The following is a 16,677-nucleotide window of genomic DNA, read 5'->3' as shown; positions in this document are numbered from 1 at the left end:
CGGTGTCTCTCTACCCCTTTCCGTTCTTTCATAATCATCTGTTGAAAATAAGTGGAATTCGCCAAAATGCTGCTTTCTAGCCAAAAAGCTGAGAAAACGCCATTTGAAGTTGACCTATAATTGCAAGTGTTTTTGCTCATAATGACACCGTCCTAACAACTCCAAACCTATCAGATGCTATTACAGAGTCTCCTGTCATCTGTAGCCAGAACAAAAGATCATTTGTATGGTCTTTTCAACCTAATAATGTACTGAAATATAACGGGGTGGGCTTGAAAACAAAAGTGTTTTGGTTTGTTGCTGGCGCGCACAATGGATCATGACTGCAGGTGCATGTAACTCATGTGAAATACTAAACTCACAGAAATACTGTCTCTAAATATAGTCCCTCTGTTTAGCCTGTAGTCCTCTCGTTACAAATCACAGCTGATTTGTTTCCTCCTGTACCGTGTGAACTGGCAGGCAGGCAGGCAGGCAGCACAACTTAGCTTACTGCTGCTTCAGTTCTTTGGCAGAGCGGACAATTTGCAGATTGATGATTACTGTCATCATGTTTCTGCTATAGTGATCTTGTCATATATTGTTCAATGCATTTTCTTTTGATAAAGTACTGATCACATATTCAACATTTCACAAGCCGATTGGAGTGGGGAAGGCTAGCTGGTCTGAGGCTAAGTGCAATGCTTTCTCATGTGAGCTGAATGTATCTGACACAATCAGACACAAAGGCTAGCCTTCTCTGTTCCAAGAATCTGCAACCCCCCTGTCTTTTTGATGACACAGTAAGCTGATCATACTATACAGATCCATAACTGCAACTGTAGAATGAGTAAAAATAGTTGACTTACCAAGGCTCCTTTATTTAGGCTTAGTTGTAAGTTGTTAGCGATTTCGTGCTAGCTAGCTAGCGTAGCAAACAATAGCCAAACATTCCCAACTGAGGTGACCACTATCCTGTGCATTTTCCTGTTAGATGATCTTTTGCACGCATCATCCTGATGTTGTGTAGGCTGATCACATTATCCAAAATGAAACAGTTGCCACACAGATCATCTCTGGTTGAACATGGTGTATTTTTGGGCAAGCTAGTTACAATGCCTACTAGCTAGATGGCAACAGGGGGTGTATTTTGGTCATGAGAGGAAGTTTTTTTTGTAAGGCTCTGACACTAAAATCAGTAGAATACCTGTGTTAAAAAAAAAATCAGAGGGCAAGAAAGTAGACTACTGTCACAGGTGCTTTACTTTCAAAAATTATTTTGCTATGCTGCTTTTGAGATTATAATAGTAAAAAGGGATGTTTTGTCTTGACATTTCCTCTTGATGTGAGCTAATGCCCTGTCCTGACTGTTCCTTAGGACACTTCTGCCACCTACAGGAACAGTTAGAACATGACTAGAGGCGTGAAATTAATACACAACATAGGTCAGACCGTCCTCAAGGCGTGGCTGTAAAAAAACGCAATTATCGGCGAACGACGTCGAAGGCAGGGGGCGTCACTATTCGAAATGACGTCATTCGACGGCTAAGGCAGCCAATGAGTTAATGGATGAAGCAACCAAACATGCAGCCCTCCAATTCCAAGTCCCAACTCCCTAGTCATTTAGCCCCTGCCTCTTGGACATCTGGAGTAGGAGCAGACCAGTAGCAAGCAGAGGCATGAAAAAGGTGTGGTTTGAAACTCTTCTGAGAACTGGAGTTATAACAGTAGGTTGGCCAGACCGAACTTTCATTGAGAGTTTAAAACATCTCGATAGTCAGGTTTGAGCCATATGCTTATGGCTGGGCACACAGGTGTAAGCTCCAAAAATACTTGATTCAAGAAACATCAACATTTCGATTCACCTGAGAAATATCCCACTTGTGGATCTAAACGCTGCACTGTTTGATAAATAAAGTATATATGTTTTTCGGGCGTATACCCGGTATGCATACCACTCTCTCACACACTTACTGCCATTGCCTGGCACCTGGATTATTTTTGTGGATGTGCGCACCCTAATTCCAAATGCCTTTGGGCGAGGGAGTCAGCCAGGACACTCTGGCCACAGTGAGACAAATGGAAAGTGTAGAATATCCGTGAAGATTACAACCTCTTTGGATGTCCATGTAGGAGCAGCGTAGATGTTCTGTCCACAGATGGATGAAAAGGTTCAAACCAGTTCAGATCACCTCTACATCTGAGATGTCTCCACTGCGTTATAGGAACATGACAATAAAGGATGTCCACAGGATGTGAAGTCATTAAGAAGAATAAAGATACGCTATATCATATATATAGTCCACCTTAATGGAATGTATTGAGTACCATGTATTGTGAAGTAATTTTACGTATATTATGTTACTTAGGAGGAGCGAGGTAGTAGCAAAGACAAGAAGAAAAAGAAAGAGAAGAAGAAGAAAGAGGATGAAACGCCACATCCAAACTCCTGGCTAATTCCCTCCATTGGAAAGGCCTTCAAGTGGATGCTGATTGAATCTGCCTTCTTTAAGCTGCTCTATGACCTGCTGGCGTTTGTCAGTCCCCAGCTGCTCAAGTAAGTACTGGTAATATGAGTAGTAATATCCAGTGTTGCAAGTCACAGGCGTGCTCAGTCCCTTTAGACAAATGTGATTTTTTATTTTTTTTTGGTGGGTGCTCTTTGGTTCAAGGTATTTGTTTGTCCAAAGTTAGTTGAAAAGAAAAAAAACTTTTCTTCACCAAGGCACATCAAGATGTGTAGACCCTCTTACTGCAGCAGGGGTCGCCGGCGACCCTATTCACTTGCTGAAAATGCTTAACTACATCATAACAACATTGCTGTGACATTACAGAGAGCCATAGTGCTGTGCTAAGGGGTTAAAATGTTTTATTACAATGACTTGCCATTTTGGCCATTTTAAAATGTCCCTAGTGAACATTTCATTGTAATAAAGATAATTTAACTAGCCTCCACATCTTGGAGTGCTTTGGTGAAGAAAAGTAATGTCCAGTGCTAGGGGTGTCACGATAACCAATATACTGTTAAATCACTGTAAAATTACTGCAATAGTTCCATAAACCATGATCATTTTGGTCACAATAACCATGAGGTAAATTTTTCATACCTCGACATCGCTACAGCTCAATATCACACCCTGAAGGTCCTGACGAAACATTTCTTGATAAACACAAATGATTTCACTCTGAGAAGCTGATATAATTCTCCATATTGTTTTATAATATAATGTAATGTAATTTAATGTAATGTAATTTAATGTAATTTAATTTAATGTAATTTAATTTAATTTAATTTAAGTTAATTTAATTTAAGTTAATTTAATATATATATATATATATATATTAGATATATATATATATATATATATATATATATATATATATATATAAATAATTGAATTTAATTTGATTTAATATAAGAAGCGGCGAACGTGTGGCTGTAATTTTGGCCGTGTTCTGGCTTTACGAGGTCTGTAGTGTCATCCTTGTATGACTGTCAAGTGACACGGACTTTGTTGACATGACGTGACTGATCAATAATTATCCTAAGCACGTTTTTTGCATCGACCTTAACATGAATGATTGACTCAGTGCCTGACTGTACCCGGTAAAGGTTCATATGTACAATTTGTTTACATTTGACTGCAGTTAGTGCCACAGACGTTAAATTGTTACATTGTTACTGGTGGTTGTTGTACTTAATAGCTAACCCATTGAATCATGCATCCATTAAAACGGCCTGTATGTTGACTATAGATGGGCATATCGAGGGATTTATTCACTCTTCCACATCATAACAGCATTGATACAACAAAACCGAGAGGCTGTAACATATTAAAACATAGCCATTAGGGCTGCACGATATTAGAAAAATATGCGATACACGATAACATGACTGTATATCGCGATATCGATATTACTCGTAATATTATACACATATATTTTCCCCTCTCGACTTGCTATTCTACACTTTATCATGTGTGAAAATGAGAGCAATGTTTTATTTCCAACATTATTTTTATTCGGAAAAAACACGGCTAATATACAGCATCAGCTTAAAATGTCAACCTTTTTAATACCTTTTTTAACCTTTTCACCAAATTGGCTGTTATTAACAATTAAGAAGTACACTCTAAGAAAATTTCCCTGCAAAATAACGGCAGTTACTGGCAATTATATTTACCTGTAATTCTACTGTTATTTCACACCAAAAATCAAATACAGCTCATTGCTGTTTAATGTATCACAGTATATAACATTTTTTCAGCAGCAATTGAACTGTTAAATAACAGTACTCTACAGAACGTTCACAGTATTAGTATTGTTAAACTAAAAGTGCTCTACAATATTTCTGCAGTAGTATAAGTAAAATAACAGTACATTTCAGTTAAAAAGTTGAATTGTACTGTGTGATGACAGGCAAATACTGGGTCCTAGTTGTATTCATGAATATGGCCATGGCAACTTCCCACCCCACCCATCATTCTCCATAACTGTGGTACCCTGGCCATGTTACCACCCCACCCTCCCATCGTTCACCATGACTGGAATGCCTTGAGCATGATACTATGGCGCTATGCTGTATTGAGAAAATGGTTTGCGGTGGTCCTTTGAAAGTGTGGGCATGAATACAATTTCAGAGTACGCAGTGCTATGTTACAATGATAGTGTGCAAGGTGGGCTTTTTACTGTATCTCTTGATGAGCCAATGATGAATAAAGCATTGGTCAGTCTTTAAAAAATTATTTTGCACCAAGTAGCACAGCAAACAAGCAGCACTACAAGCTAGCTCTCAAAGCAATGCCTAATTTGCAGCAGGCACATTATATGCAACAATGCCACAAATGATGCCACATACAGCAAGCTTTCACAAAGAGGAAAGTGTGCAAGCATGTAAGCAAGCTTGTAGGCAAGCTTGTAGGCAAACAAGTGCTATGCTGTGCCATGCAGGCCAGCCAGCAGGCAGGCAAGCAACTGAAGTGTTGATAGTCCAGATTTAAATACAGGTGCAAGAGTACCATGTGACCAGAGTCATCAGGCCCTTGGCAGGTGACGCCCGTAATTGAATAATGGCATAACAGCCCTACTCAGGTGAGGCCAGGCACTGATTAGCAGATTGGTTTAGATGGGGCTGCTTGTTGCAAGAGTGTTACAAGTTCTTAAATGTTTCAGCCATTCACACTTTCATCACTATCAAAATGCATGTGCTACTCACACTTTGCTGCATCAAGCACTTTTTAAGTATTGTAGTTTCCTTAGAAATTGTTTCATCATGCTTGATAGTATCAGATAATCTTTAACCAGTCAGAATGACTTCAGTTCTTCAGGTGGTATTGAAGTTTGATGGTGATCACGGACAAGTGGAGGATGAATGGGTTTCAATGGTGCTGCCTAAAATAACTTGTTATTTTCTAGAGATGCACCGGATCCGGTTCAAGTTCCGGATCCGTCAGGATAATAGAGTTTTTCACAGGATCCGGGTCCGGCAGGATCTTAAAGCGATGGTTCGGAGTAGAATCACCCTAATGCCATTTGAACCGTGACACCCATCCACCTTTACACCCGAAGTGTTTTCTGCCGCAGGCTTACATCAACAGAGTTGCCGTGTTATTCGATGTTTATTCCGGATAGCTTGACTCAAGCGCATATGGATCCTGGGCACCGTCTCCAAACTTTCCCCACAAAAATAACATGTCATGACACCAAACTTCTACAGTATAACAAATGTGGTTTGTACTCACAAAAAGATGAATTTGAAACTTTGTACATAGTCCAGGAGTTTATTAGTAACAACACACGAGACGATTAGCTTTTCTGCTGCTAAACATCCGTCGACGTCACTTCCTCCAGCTGGGACTTTGTTGATGGAAACAAATACACGTGAGTCCGGAAGGCGGAAAACTCAAAAAGACAGCTTGCGCTACAACTAGAAATTAACCACTTCGGATTTAAATTTTACCACGTTTAATAAATAGTGCATATATCCTGGCTGTGGACTAAAACACAAACCTTACAATAAAGAAAGTTTCCATGAACTGCCGTGCTGTGGACAGTCCCAGCTGGAGGAAGTGACGTCGATGGATGTTTAGCAGCAGAAAAGCTAATCGTCTTGTGTGTTCTTACTTATAAACTCCTGGACTATGTACAAAGTTTCAAATTCATCTTTTTGTGAGTACAAACCACATTTGTTATACTGTAGAAGTTTGGTGTCATGACATGTTATTTTTGTGGGGAAAGTTTGGAGACGGTGCCCAGGATCCATATGCGCTTGAGTCAAGCTATCCGGAATAAACATCGAATAACACGGCAACTCTGTTGATGTAAGCCTGCGGCAGAAAACACTTCGGGTGTAAAGGTGGATGGGTGTCATGGTTCAAATGGCATTAGGGTGATTCTACTCCGAACCATCGCTTTAAGCAGTGGATCCGGTATCCGGCATGTTACCTAAAAATCAGGGTCTGGGGCATGTCTAGCCTAGGCTTTTCAGTCTTTCACAACCCCAATCACTGCATGGAGTGAAATCCCTTTGGAAGTGGCTATTGCAGGCAGTGTGGCAATAAGCCAATGAGTCTAAAAAATAGTTTGCGCCAACGTAATAAAAAAGGCCCACGTGTGCGAGTAGACTACATGTTTCAACCCTTTTGTAGGATCCGGTATCCAGTTCCGGATCCGGCAGGATCTTAAGCAGTGGATCTGGTATCCGGCAGGATCCTAAAAATCAGGATGCGGTGCATCTCTAGTTTTTTCCACAACAGCGAATACTGCTATTGTGCAGTACTTACTGTTTATGCTCAATATGTGACTCAAAGTAATATTTTCACAGTAGTTGTCTGTTTTTTCGAAAAACAGTAGAATGCTGTTGCAGAATTGCCGTAAATTAACAGCTATTTGTTACAGTGTAGGTGTCACGATATAACCAAGTTTTGCGATACGTGTATTGCAAGCTGTGATATCACAATATTGATACATTGTGCATTTTCGATATATCGTGCAGCCCTATTAGCCATTACAATTTTGGTGACAATAATGTTATAGCGCCGTCCGAAGTGACACACAGTGTTCTTGATACAACAGAGCGATCACCACTCTAAATCGTGTATTGTACAGTGCATGTACAGCTAGAGGTGGCCAGTTTTTTTCATTGCTCCTAATGAGGTGGCTAAACATTATTGCTGAAAAAAATAAAAACTTAAAATCAAAATCCCAAAATTTGATCCAACCAGCGCAGAATCCGGTACGTCCGGTACTGCATACCCACGTCCACATCAGCAGATGAAGGTTTTACACACATTAACATGCCAATACACATACAGAACATTCATTTAATTCTCCCAGTGGAGGAGAGACACAAAGACCAAAAAAAAAAAACGCTCAGAGGGACATCATGTAGAGCAGTGTTTCCAAACCTTTTTTGTCTCACGTACCCTCTAAACATTTTTTGTCATACCCTCAGTACTGCCTCTGTATCTCTTCCTCAGTGTGACTGTAGCCTGATATGACCCGCCCATTGTACTTCTCTTCATTCGTATAAATGAAGAGAAGGATGGGCGGGTCATACCAGGTTACTGGGATTGTGCTCCATACATTTTGATTTTTTTTTCCTCTACTGTCTGTAGTGTGCTCGCAAAACAGATACAAAGACAAAACAGATACAAGACTGAGGTTGAGGTAGCTTGGTCTTACCATCCCATCATGCTAATCTCATTCATACAAAGAGTCTGTAATGGCCGATTTAAGAAATATTTACTGGAGTATTCAGTTGAAGTTTGAAATGTACGTCTTGTTTTAACCATTAATATTAATCACTAACAGTTGGTCATGACATTGAAAAACGATTACTAGTAGGAGGAATGTACCCAGGCTCTGCCCTTGCAATGATGCCCTTTGGCTCTGCTACACTTGCTCAGGAAAAGAGCTTGTTCAGATACAGTCTGAGTTCACCCGGGCAGCGGAACTCCACCCACTTTGTCAGGAACCAATCAACTTTGAGCACCTCCAACGGTCCTGGGTAGAGGCATTCGCAAGGCAGTGACGTGGTTAAAGCAGAGACGTTCTATTGGGACTAAGAAAATGTTTGGTTTAAACTTTGGCTCAGCCTTTTCTGCCCTGGACCAGTAGCAAACCAAGGGAGGTGGGTCAACCATGCCGTTTGAGAACGTTAGTTGTTAAGCTCTTGGTCAGACCAAGTCTCGAAGAGATTTGAAATTCATGACAATCAGGCTGAGAGGAATGATGAACACTGTTGAAGTTTGAATTGTGCCAGCTAAGTGTGCGCTAAGTCTGCTAAGTCTACTGTAGGCCCACAGACTAACTCTGCAAACCCCCCAGAAAAGGAAAACGGTTTCCGAGCTCCACTGACCAACCAACTGACTGACTGTCTCACCGATCAATGTAGTGGTGCTGCACTAAAATGACTAAAATGTGCTCCTGGTTCTCCGTTCCCAGGCTGATGATCTCGTTCACGGAGGACACGTCTATCTACACCTGGAAGGGCTATGTATACGCCGTCCTGCTGCTGCTGTTGGCGGCTCTGCAGTCCGTCTTCCTGCAGCAGTATTTCCAGCGCTGCTTCGTGCTGGGCATGAAGGTCCGCACCGCCCTAATGGCCGCCGTCTACAAGAAGGTAGGCCTTTTCTTCTTTAAAAAAAAAAAAAATCCCTATTCTTTTATCTTGCCTTTTTAATACACCGTGGAATGGCCTCTGTATCTTATGTATTTTATTCTTGCTAATTGACCTTGTCTTGCTTTTAATCTCATTTTTATTATTGTTTAATTGTAGTCTTTTAGTTTGACACTGTTCAGCACTTTGGTCAGTTCTTTCTATATAAATTATGTCAGTTCTTGCTATATAAAATAAATGAACCTACTTACAGTACAATAATGATGCACAGTATTTGTTTGAACGGTTCAGTACACAGACGCATCAATTTTCTCCAGTTTACACATACTGCCAACAACAACGATGTGCAGTATGTTTAGTTAGTTAAAAAGTTAGTTAAATGGTTCGTTAAAAGGTTGAACAGCCAAATTGTATTAATTTAATTATTAAACTAGATTATAAAAGATAAAACATAGTCACTGGGTACGTTTACATGATGTTTTTAAGTCCGATTTAATAAATTATATTTAAATAGATCGGATTAAGACAGTGATTCTCAAAGTGTGGTCCGGGGACCACTGGTGGTCAGCGACAGAGCTCAGGTTGTCCGTGAGGTGATTTTTACTTTTCCAAGACACACGAGCAGAAGGCTATATTTGTTACATTATTACAAAGCTAAAGATGTCTGAAGTCATATGTTCACCATAAGACAGGCTTGTAAATGTAAATAAAAACGAAGTGATCTGCATCAAATTTAGCGATGTCGAATTGGCACTTGTCAACTGTCAATTCAGTCAATCACTGGATTAAGAGTTATTTTGCGATGTGTATACAATGCACTTTCACTTAAGTCTGATTAAACGTCTGGGGAAAAGAAAGCATTGCGATTGGACTGAGGACACACGTGCTGAGCGAGCCAAATAAGGCACGGGGGCGTGGTCCAATGCCACCGGGATGCAGGTGATCTTCCCCCCGAAAATAAGGTCATTCGAGATACCGCAACGGCTACATGCGCATTTAGACAGCAATGCATTCTGGCTTTAAATTTTGCATGATGGTTAGATTTCCTGTCAAACTTCAAAATTTCGGTCATGTTGCGTCGACGAGGTGACATGTTATGTGTTTGGTGTCTATCGCGGGATGAATGTGAACAGTCGGATCTTGCAACCCCTGCAGTTGCTTATCCCCGTCAACGCTCGTCTGCAGACCGCCTCCAAGGTCATGCGCCCATGAACTGGTTGGTCAACAACTCACTCACGTATGTATATGAGTCTTATCTCACACCCCTACACAAGTTTGCGCCGGTCCCCACTTCAGCTCCTACTCTCCACCTGTCCCCCCACACCTCACACGTGATGTGTTTGTAGATCAAACTGGTGCGAGCTCATCGTCTCGTGCATATTTGTGGCCGACTGTAAATGCGCTGTATTTAATACCACCCACATCGTGACAACAAGTTCTCGCTCACGTGCTTCGTCAATGTTGGTCGACAGCAACAAAGTCGCATGAGGCTAGTGTTTGCCTCAGGCGGACTGAAATCACAACATTTCCCCCTATGGCCCCGGATCATTTACAATGCTACATTAGCTACCCGGTTAGCATAGAAAAACGATTGGTCAAAGGGTAATGTGGGATAAGTTTGTTGTGCTACATCAGTTTGTGGTGCGTTTTAACATCAATATATGGAAGCCACAACATTTATAGTCGCTTAGGGACTTGAAATTAAGCAAATCTTTCATGTAGGAAGTGGACCGGAAGTCCGCCATTTTTTCTCACTGAATCAAAGAGCACAGGGTCTTGGCGCCATCGTGTGGCCAACGAGAATGCGTGGAAGGACCGGACTTATTGTCATTCTGAATAAAAGGTTACATGACAGAGGTGTTTAATCGGATTTGAAAGAGGAATAAACCACCCACTTTAATCGGACTTAAGTTTAAATCTGATTAAACTTAAATCCTGCTCGGTAAGTATTTACATGATATTTATAGAGCGGAATTAAGTTTTAATCAGATTTAAAGTGAGTTAAATCGGACTTAAGTGTCTCATGTAAACATAAGGACTGTTGGACAATGACTATGCACTAATGAAGGCAGGCCAAGGCTGACACATGTTGGCTGTTTTTATTATGTGATTTTATTTATATGATCTATCCTATTAATTAAAGATTTTTAATTACTTTTGAATTGAATCTCATTTTTAATTAATTAAAGCTTATGAAAGCCAGCCGAGGCCAACAAATGTTTGCTGTTTTTATTTGCTGTTTTATAATATATCCCATTAATCAATGCTTACACAAGTACCTTCTATGAGTAATTAGTCTACAGTTACTAAAGAGCTTTGTACCTGATTCTGTGCTGGTTGAATCCAATTTGGGGGTTTTGTTTTTAGGTTTTCATGGGAGAGTGCCTTGGATTTTTCTTCTCACCTCCAAACAGAGACCATTTTGGATTAACACTGAAGGCCTCCAAACCCTTGTTCCTTTGCAATGTAGTAATATTTGACTGTGTGTGTGTGTGCGCCCATGCGGGTTCGTGTGTGTGCGCGCATGCATGCGTGTCTCCCTCCAGGCCCTGATCGTATCCAACGACACACGTCAGGAGTCCACGGTGGGCGAGACGGTGAACCTGATGTCGGCGGACGCGCAGCGCTTTAACGACGTGACCAACTTCGTGCACCTGATCTGGTCCTGCCCGCTGCAGATCGCACTGTCTATATACTTCCTGTGGCTGGAGATGGGCCCCAGCGTGCTCGCCGGCCTGGCGGTCATGATCGTCATGGCCCCCATCAACCTCGTCCTCGCAACCAAGTCCAGGGACCTGCAGGTATACCTTAGTAAAGAAAAGATTAAACTAAACTAATGTAAACTGAACTAAAGAAAAGGATTTTTTTTACTTTAGGGGGGCTGGGTATTATTTTATTTATTTGTTCATATACTGTACGTCTGATACGGTGAAAAAAAACACACAGTAGACAAACACAATATTGACATCCCCAGTATAGGACAAAAGACAAGATAGCAGTATGACAAAACCTCCAACATATCTTGAATACAGTAGTACAGTACAATGCTAAAGTGCATTCATTCACAACCAAAGTGCCATGTGCTATCCAGGTACGATCTTGTAGTTGGATCCTTATTTTAGCAGGGATGTACGTGTGGGTAAAAATGATCTGCGGGCTCTATTCTTCTGGAATGAAGGCAGCCTGAACCTCCTGCCTGAAGGCAACAACTCTCATGCCTGATGTAAGGGGTGTGATATTTCCTGACAGATAGTATGTCCCTTCTTAACAAGCCTTGTTTCAACAGTCATTGCCATGCTATTTAGTGGCTGGAGACAAGGAAGACATTTTGCCACAGACAGGGAAGAATTACCAGGCCTAAGAAAAGATGCATAAAATGCTCTCAACAAAAGAATAGTTAAAAAAGCCCGCAGTTGAAGTGGCTGACATTCTCGCACACGAGGAGTCCTTTTTAGAGGATGATGATGATGACTGTGATGATGATGAAGAAGCTGAAAGCTCACAATAATTGACATGACATCAAGTATTACCAAATGCCAGACTTTATACACGCCAAAGTAGTTTTGTTATTGTGCGCAGCATTTTCCTTTTTAAATTGCCTACTCCGAAACAGCGCTCTTGCATTCTTTCAACCAATGAATGCACACGAATGAGTCTGTTCATAGTAATTACAATATTCATATGGAATATTTAAGGGAGGAGGCAAGGCAGAGACTTGGGCCTGCGTGTGCTCGTGCATGTGCTCAAGATTTCCACTGCAAAACCTTGTTACGCACTTATTGATACACCTGGATTTATTTGTCCGTAAGTATATTTCAGGATTTTCGTGTCTGGACTTTTGTTAGTAGGAAATCCACGCACTTGTTAGTACATGAGGCCTGATCAAGTTAAAATAACTTGGCCACGGTCAAATATCTTAAAATAAATTTAATTAGGCCTAGTCCAAGTTGTAGTTCTAAATTCTACTTTTAAAATGACTTATTAGGGGATATTACTTAACACTGACTAGCTTGAAACTAGAAAAATAAGCTTGCTAATATTTTCATTTTTTGCAGTGAAGTGTGCTTGCCCAACGCATAATCAAGCAAGTGTGCTTGCCCAGAAATCACCTATGTACACATCTATGTACATTTGTAATGTTTTCCTGATGTAATGAGCGCATAATTACAAAATCTGTTGAATTTTCCTTAACAAGACACATCAAAGACAGATATACAATTTACTGTACATCAGCCATTAGGGATGATGTATAAGAAAAACAAACTGTCACTCTCTCATTGTCCACTCTAAATAAAGACATAAAATTCATAGCAATAGAAAGCAATTAGCAAAATCATATAGTATGAAATATATTGTGAAAAATCACATTTCCATTTATCTTTCTCTTCCAGGCTGAGAACATGAAACTGAAGGACAAACGCATGAAAATAATGAACGAAATCCTCAACGGTATGAAGGTGGGTATTTTTTCAAACAAACGCTCCCAAAAAAGGAGAAAAAATGATAACATATTTTACCAAAATGATATGTTTTATTGCTACAGCCCTCCTCTTGGTAATTTTTAATGCTGTTCCAGGTTTACCTATCCTTTTATTGTGTTACATGGCATCTGCTGTTATTATTGTTATTTTTCTCTCGTTTTGGGTAGGGTGCTCACATCCAAAGTCACTTGTTGCAGATGTTAGACAAAAGTGTTAAATAGTTTAAGAAGGTAGGTCTGCACACTGGAAATAAGGTCCAAAAATAAAGTTTATTAAATTGAAACAGCAATGTTTTATGTCTGACGAAGATCCAGGGTAATCGAAGCGTTGCTGTTTTAATTTAATAAAGTTTATTTTTTGAAGTTTATTTCGCAGTATGCAGGCCTACCCTCTTAATCTATTTTTCATTTTCTCTCAGTGAAAGGTTGATGAAATTGAGGCGCATGTGAAGGCAGCATGCAGAGGCAATCATTATGTGCTTTGCTTGACCTTTGTGTACTGTATGCTCATTGGACTGGTGTCAATGCATGAGATTGGTGTCAGACTGGAGGACTTGGAATCAGGGACGTATCATGACTCCATGGGCCCCTGGGCCAGACATCAAAAAGGACCCCTCCCCTCCATGGGTGTTGTTGGCTTACAAAAAGATTTAGGGTTTTAGACCAGATGTTAGGTGCTCTATATTGTTGGATTTGTATTTTGAAAATACAGTTGTGAAAAGAGTGATTTTAGTGCAACATGAGAATGGAAATATAGATGCTAGGGTGTCAGGGCCCCCTTAGTTCTTGGGCCCCTGGGCCTGGGCCTGGTAGGCCTGTGCAGTAATCTTTTCTCGGAATTGCTTTCAGGGTAGCGGAATTGCTTTCATGTGGTCCTCCTTGCCTGGCATTGTACAATGAATGAGTGAGAGTGGGGTGTCCTTAACCAGCCTCTCAAGCAAAGCCAACAATCTGACTGTGGATTCTGACTAATATTAATAATTTTAATAGTCATAATCATATAAGAATGATGCCTAAAGTAATTTCTCAAAATAATACGTAGTATTGCTAGAATAACATTTCTAATCCCAAAGGTGCTTTTCTGAGGTGTAAATTTAAACCAAAAAAGGGGCACACCTTGCATAAATTGATGTGTGGAGAAATAATCCTATCTGCATGTCCAGCAAAGTACATGCTCAGCATTGCTAGAGATCTTCTTTAGAGGTACAGTAGAGTATTATCTGACTAGTCTTGGACCATCCAGTCTTTCTTGCCACACCTGCTTGTGTCTGAGGTGGCAATAACGAGTGTCATGACGGCCAAACGCTACCTGATGGTGGGCAGCACGCATTTCCTCACAAATCAACAGTTTATTTGTCTGCCCAAACATGGACACTCTGATATTACACAAAGACCATGTATAGTCACAAAATGAGAATTACGCAATATGGCTTTTATTGTGTTACCTGTGACCAGTGTTACAGCCGCACTGCATGAGTCACGCTTTATGACCACACAGAAACTGAAAATAAAGTCGACTCTTACTGTATATGGCCATTCTATCAACATTACACTACACTAGCTGTCTGAGATGTGAATGGCAACCATTTACATAGCGGGAATCGTTAATGATGACTAAATATGGATGACTATGTGTACCTTGACTCTTGTGCCCTGACGTCATTGCATCCGTGTACCCTTGCTTTCATCTTGGTACCCTTACATCCCTACATCCATTTTTACGGTATTCTTCGCTCCTGTAGACCTTTGAGCTGTATTGTATAGTTGCATGCTTATTATGTGATTTGTATATCCTGAAGCTGTATGCATGAGAGCCTGTTTAATCTTTAGTATACACTAGTATGGTATTTTATGGTACTCAATGGTATGTTGCCTATCCTGGAGATTACTGAAGATCTTGAAGCTGTGAGTGTGTGGTGTTTCATGTTGTGTGGACTACTGTAGCTCCTAAAGGTGTACTATGCATGGGAGCCTTCTGGTCTTGGTTTATCATTAGTCATTAATCATTAGTTAATGGGTTAATTATTAGTTTTGTGGGATTTCATGGCATATTTTATGGTCTCTGTATGCTTGACAGCCTGTTGAGTGTTGTACAGTTTTTTGCTATTTTATGGTATGTTGTATGTCCTGTTGGCTACTGTCAATCTTGAATCTGTAAGCTGAGCGCTTGTTAAGTCTTATAGTTGTGTGGTATTTTATGGTATCGTATGCTTGTACATGCACTATTGTATATCTGTTCTGAGTCATTCCAACTGGAATCAGCAAATGATCCCCACTCAATCCTCTCAGATTTGTCTGCAAAAAAGCACCCAATGCATCATATACACAATTACAGATCTCAGCTGAACATGCTTCTTTCGCAAAAAAATCTGTAAACAAAGAACACCCCTCCACCCTCTGTGTTTTTGGCATCACTGCCTGAGTGACTGTGCACAAAATTCATTATCTCCAGAACTATTTGGACAACAATAAGGTCCAAAGGAGGGAACAAACCCTAATATACAACCTTGTTTGGAGCAGTATTTTCAATAGATGACACCACACTGATTCTTGAGAAAGCTGCTAAAACATGTCTCTGCAATAAACTGCCAATTCTGATGAAAATAAATTATATTTTCATGAACAAAATGAATCCAGGTTAAGACCCAGGGGTCTGTTACACAAATGTACAGTCGTTTGAAATATTTAAGTGTAATTTTATTACTTTTCATGGCTATAAACCTGCCCACACCCTGTAAAAACAGCTGTCCCAAGGAAAGACATCATCATTTCAATTGACTTAAAATGTAAAAATCACTGATATTATTGAATAATATCACCATTATGTGAAAGTCCATATTGAAGTGGTTCTGCAGATATGCTCATAGTGTATGTAAAGCAATATTTACTACTATTTTCTGATTGCTCAAAGTCTGTCCAGCATATTAGTCACCACCGTCAGATTTTTTTAAAAAGACAATAAAATCAGGTATGCACAAGGTCATTGTCATTACTTAGGACCCCTTTTCAAACCTTTAGCTCTACTGAATACTTCACCATCACTGAAGCTCCTGTAAGTTTACTAATTTCTCCTTAATTTCTCTTAATTTATCCTTAATACACTGGTACTGTCCCAACCATAAACTGTCAACACCGTCGGGGGTTTTAATACTATTATGTTACATTAATGTTAATTATATATACTTTTTCAGAAGCGGCATGAAGCCCCTAAGAAACAGAGCGAAAAGGAAGTGGCTAATGTGAGCAAAAAATGCATAATATGTAAAAGAGTGTTTTTTTGTCTCACACCGTCAGATGTCACCACCGTCAGATTTTGTTCCGCTCATCATCTTGTTCCATATTTTACTAAATTGTGCTGGTTAATGAAACATTACCAGACATGTTAGTAATAATTGTGACCCAAACTTACACTCCAGCCTCCACTGAGGTGCATTTGGAGGGTTTTTTGTCACAAAACCTGACGGTGGTGACATCTTATGTAGTTCACAAAAAAGCATGTGTTTTACATGTTTTTAACAAGTTTTAAGAATATGCTTCCAATAAGTATCTACAATTATGTTGAATTGCAAAAGTAATTCACTTAAATACAGTAAACATA

General features: G+C 40.1%; 1 protein-coding gene across 2 annotated transcripts in view; it reads left to right on the top strand.

Moving 5' to 3' along the window:
- Positions 1-16,677, top strand: part of abcc2 (ATP-binding cassette, sub-family C (CFTR/MRP), member 2) — a 67,195-nt gene that overhangs the window by 7,516 nt on the left and 43,002 nt on the right. For both annotated transcript variants that reach the window (XM_063191525.1, XM_063191524.1), the window contains exons 8-11: positions 2,349-2,536; positions 8,425-8,602; positions 11,146-11,400; positions 12,991-13,056. In XM_063191525.1, the coding sequence (XP_063047595.1) occupies positions 2,349-2,536; positions 8,425-8,602; positions 11,146-11,400; positions 12,991-13,056 (687 nt within the window). The remainder of the gene's footprint in view (positions 1-2,348; positions 2,537-8,424; positions 8,603-11,145; positions 11,401-12,990; positions 13,057-16,677) is intronic.

The sequence above is a fragment of the Engraulis encrasicolus genome, chromosome 24 (genome assembly GCF_034702125.1).
Source record: "Engraulis encrasicolus isolate BLACKSEA-1 chromosome 24, IST_EnEncr_1.0, whole genome shotgun sequence".
Taxonomy (NCBI): Eukaryota; Metazoa; Chordata; class Actinopteri; order Clupeiformes; family Engraulidae; genus Engraulis; species Engraulis encrasicolus.
Note: the sequence above shows the minus strand (reverse complement) of the source record. Positions and strands in the feature narration are given on the sequence as shown.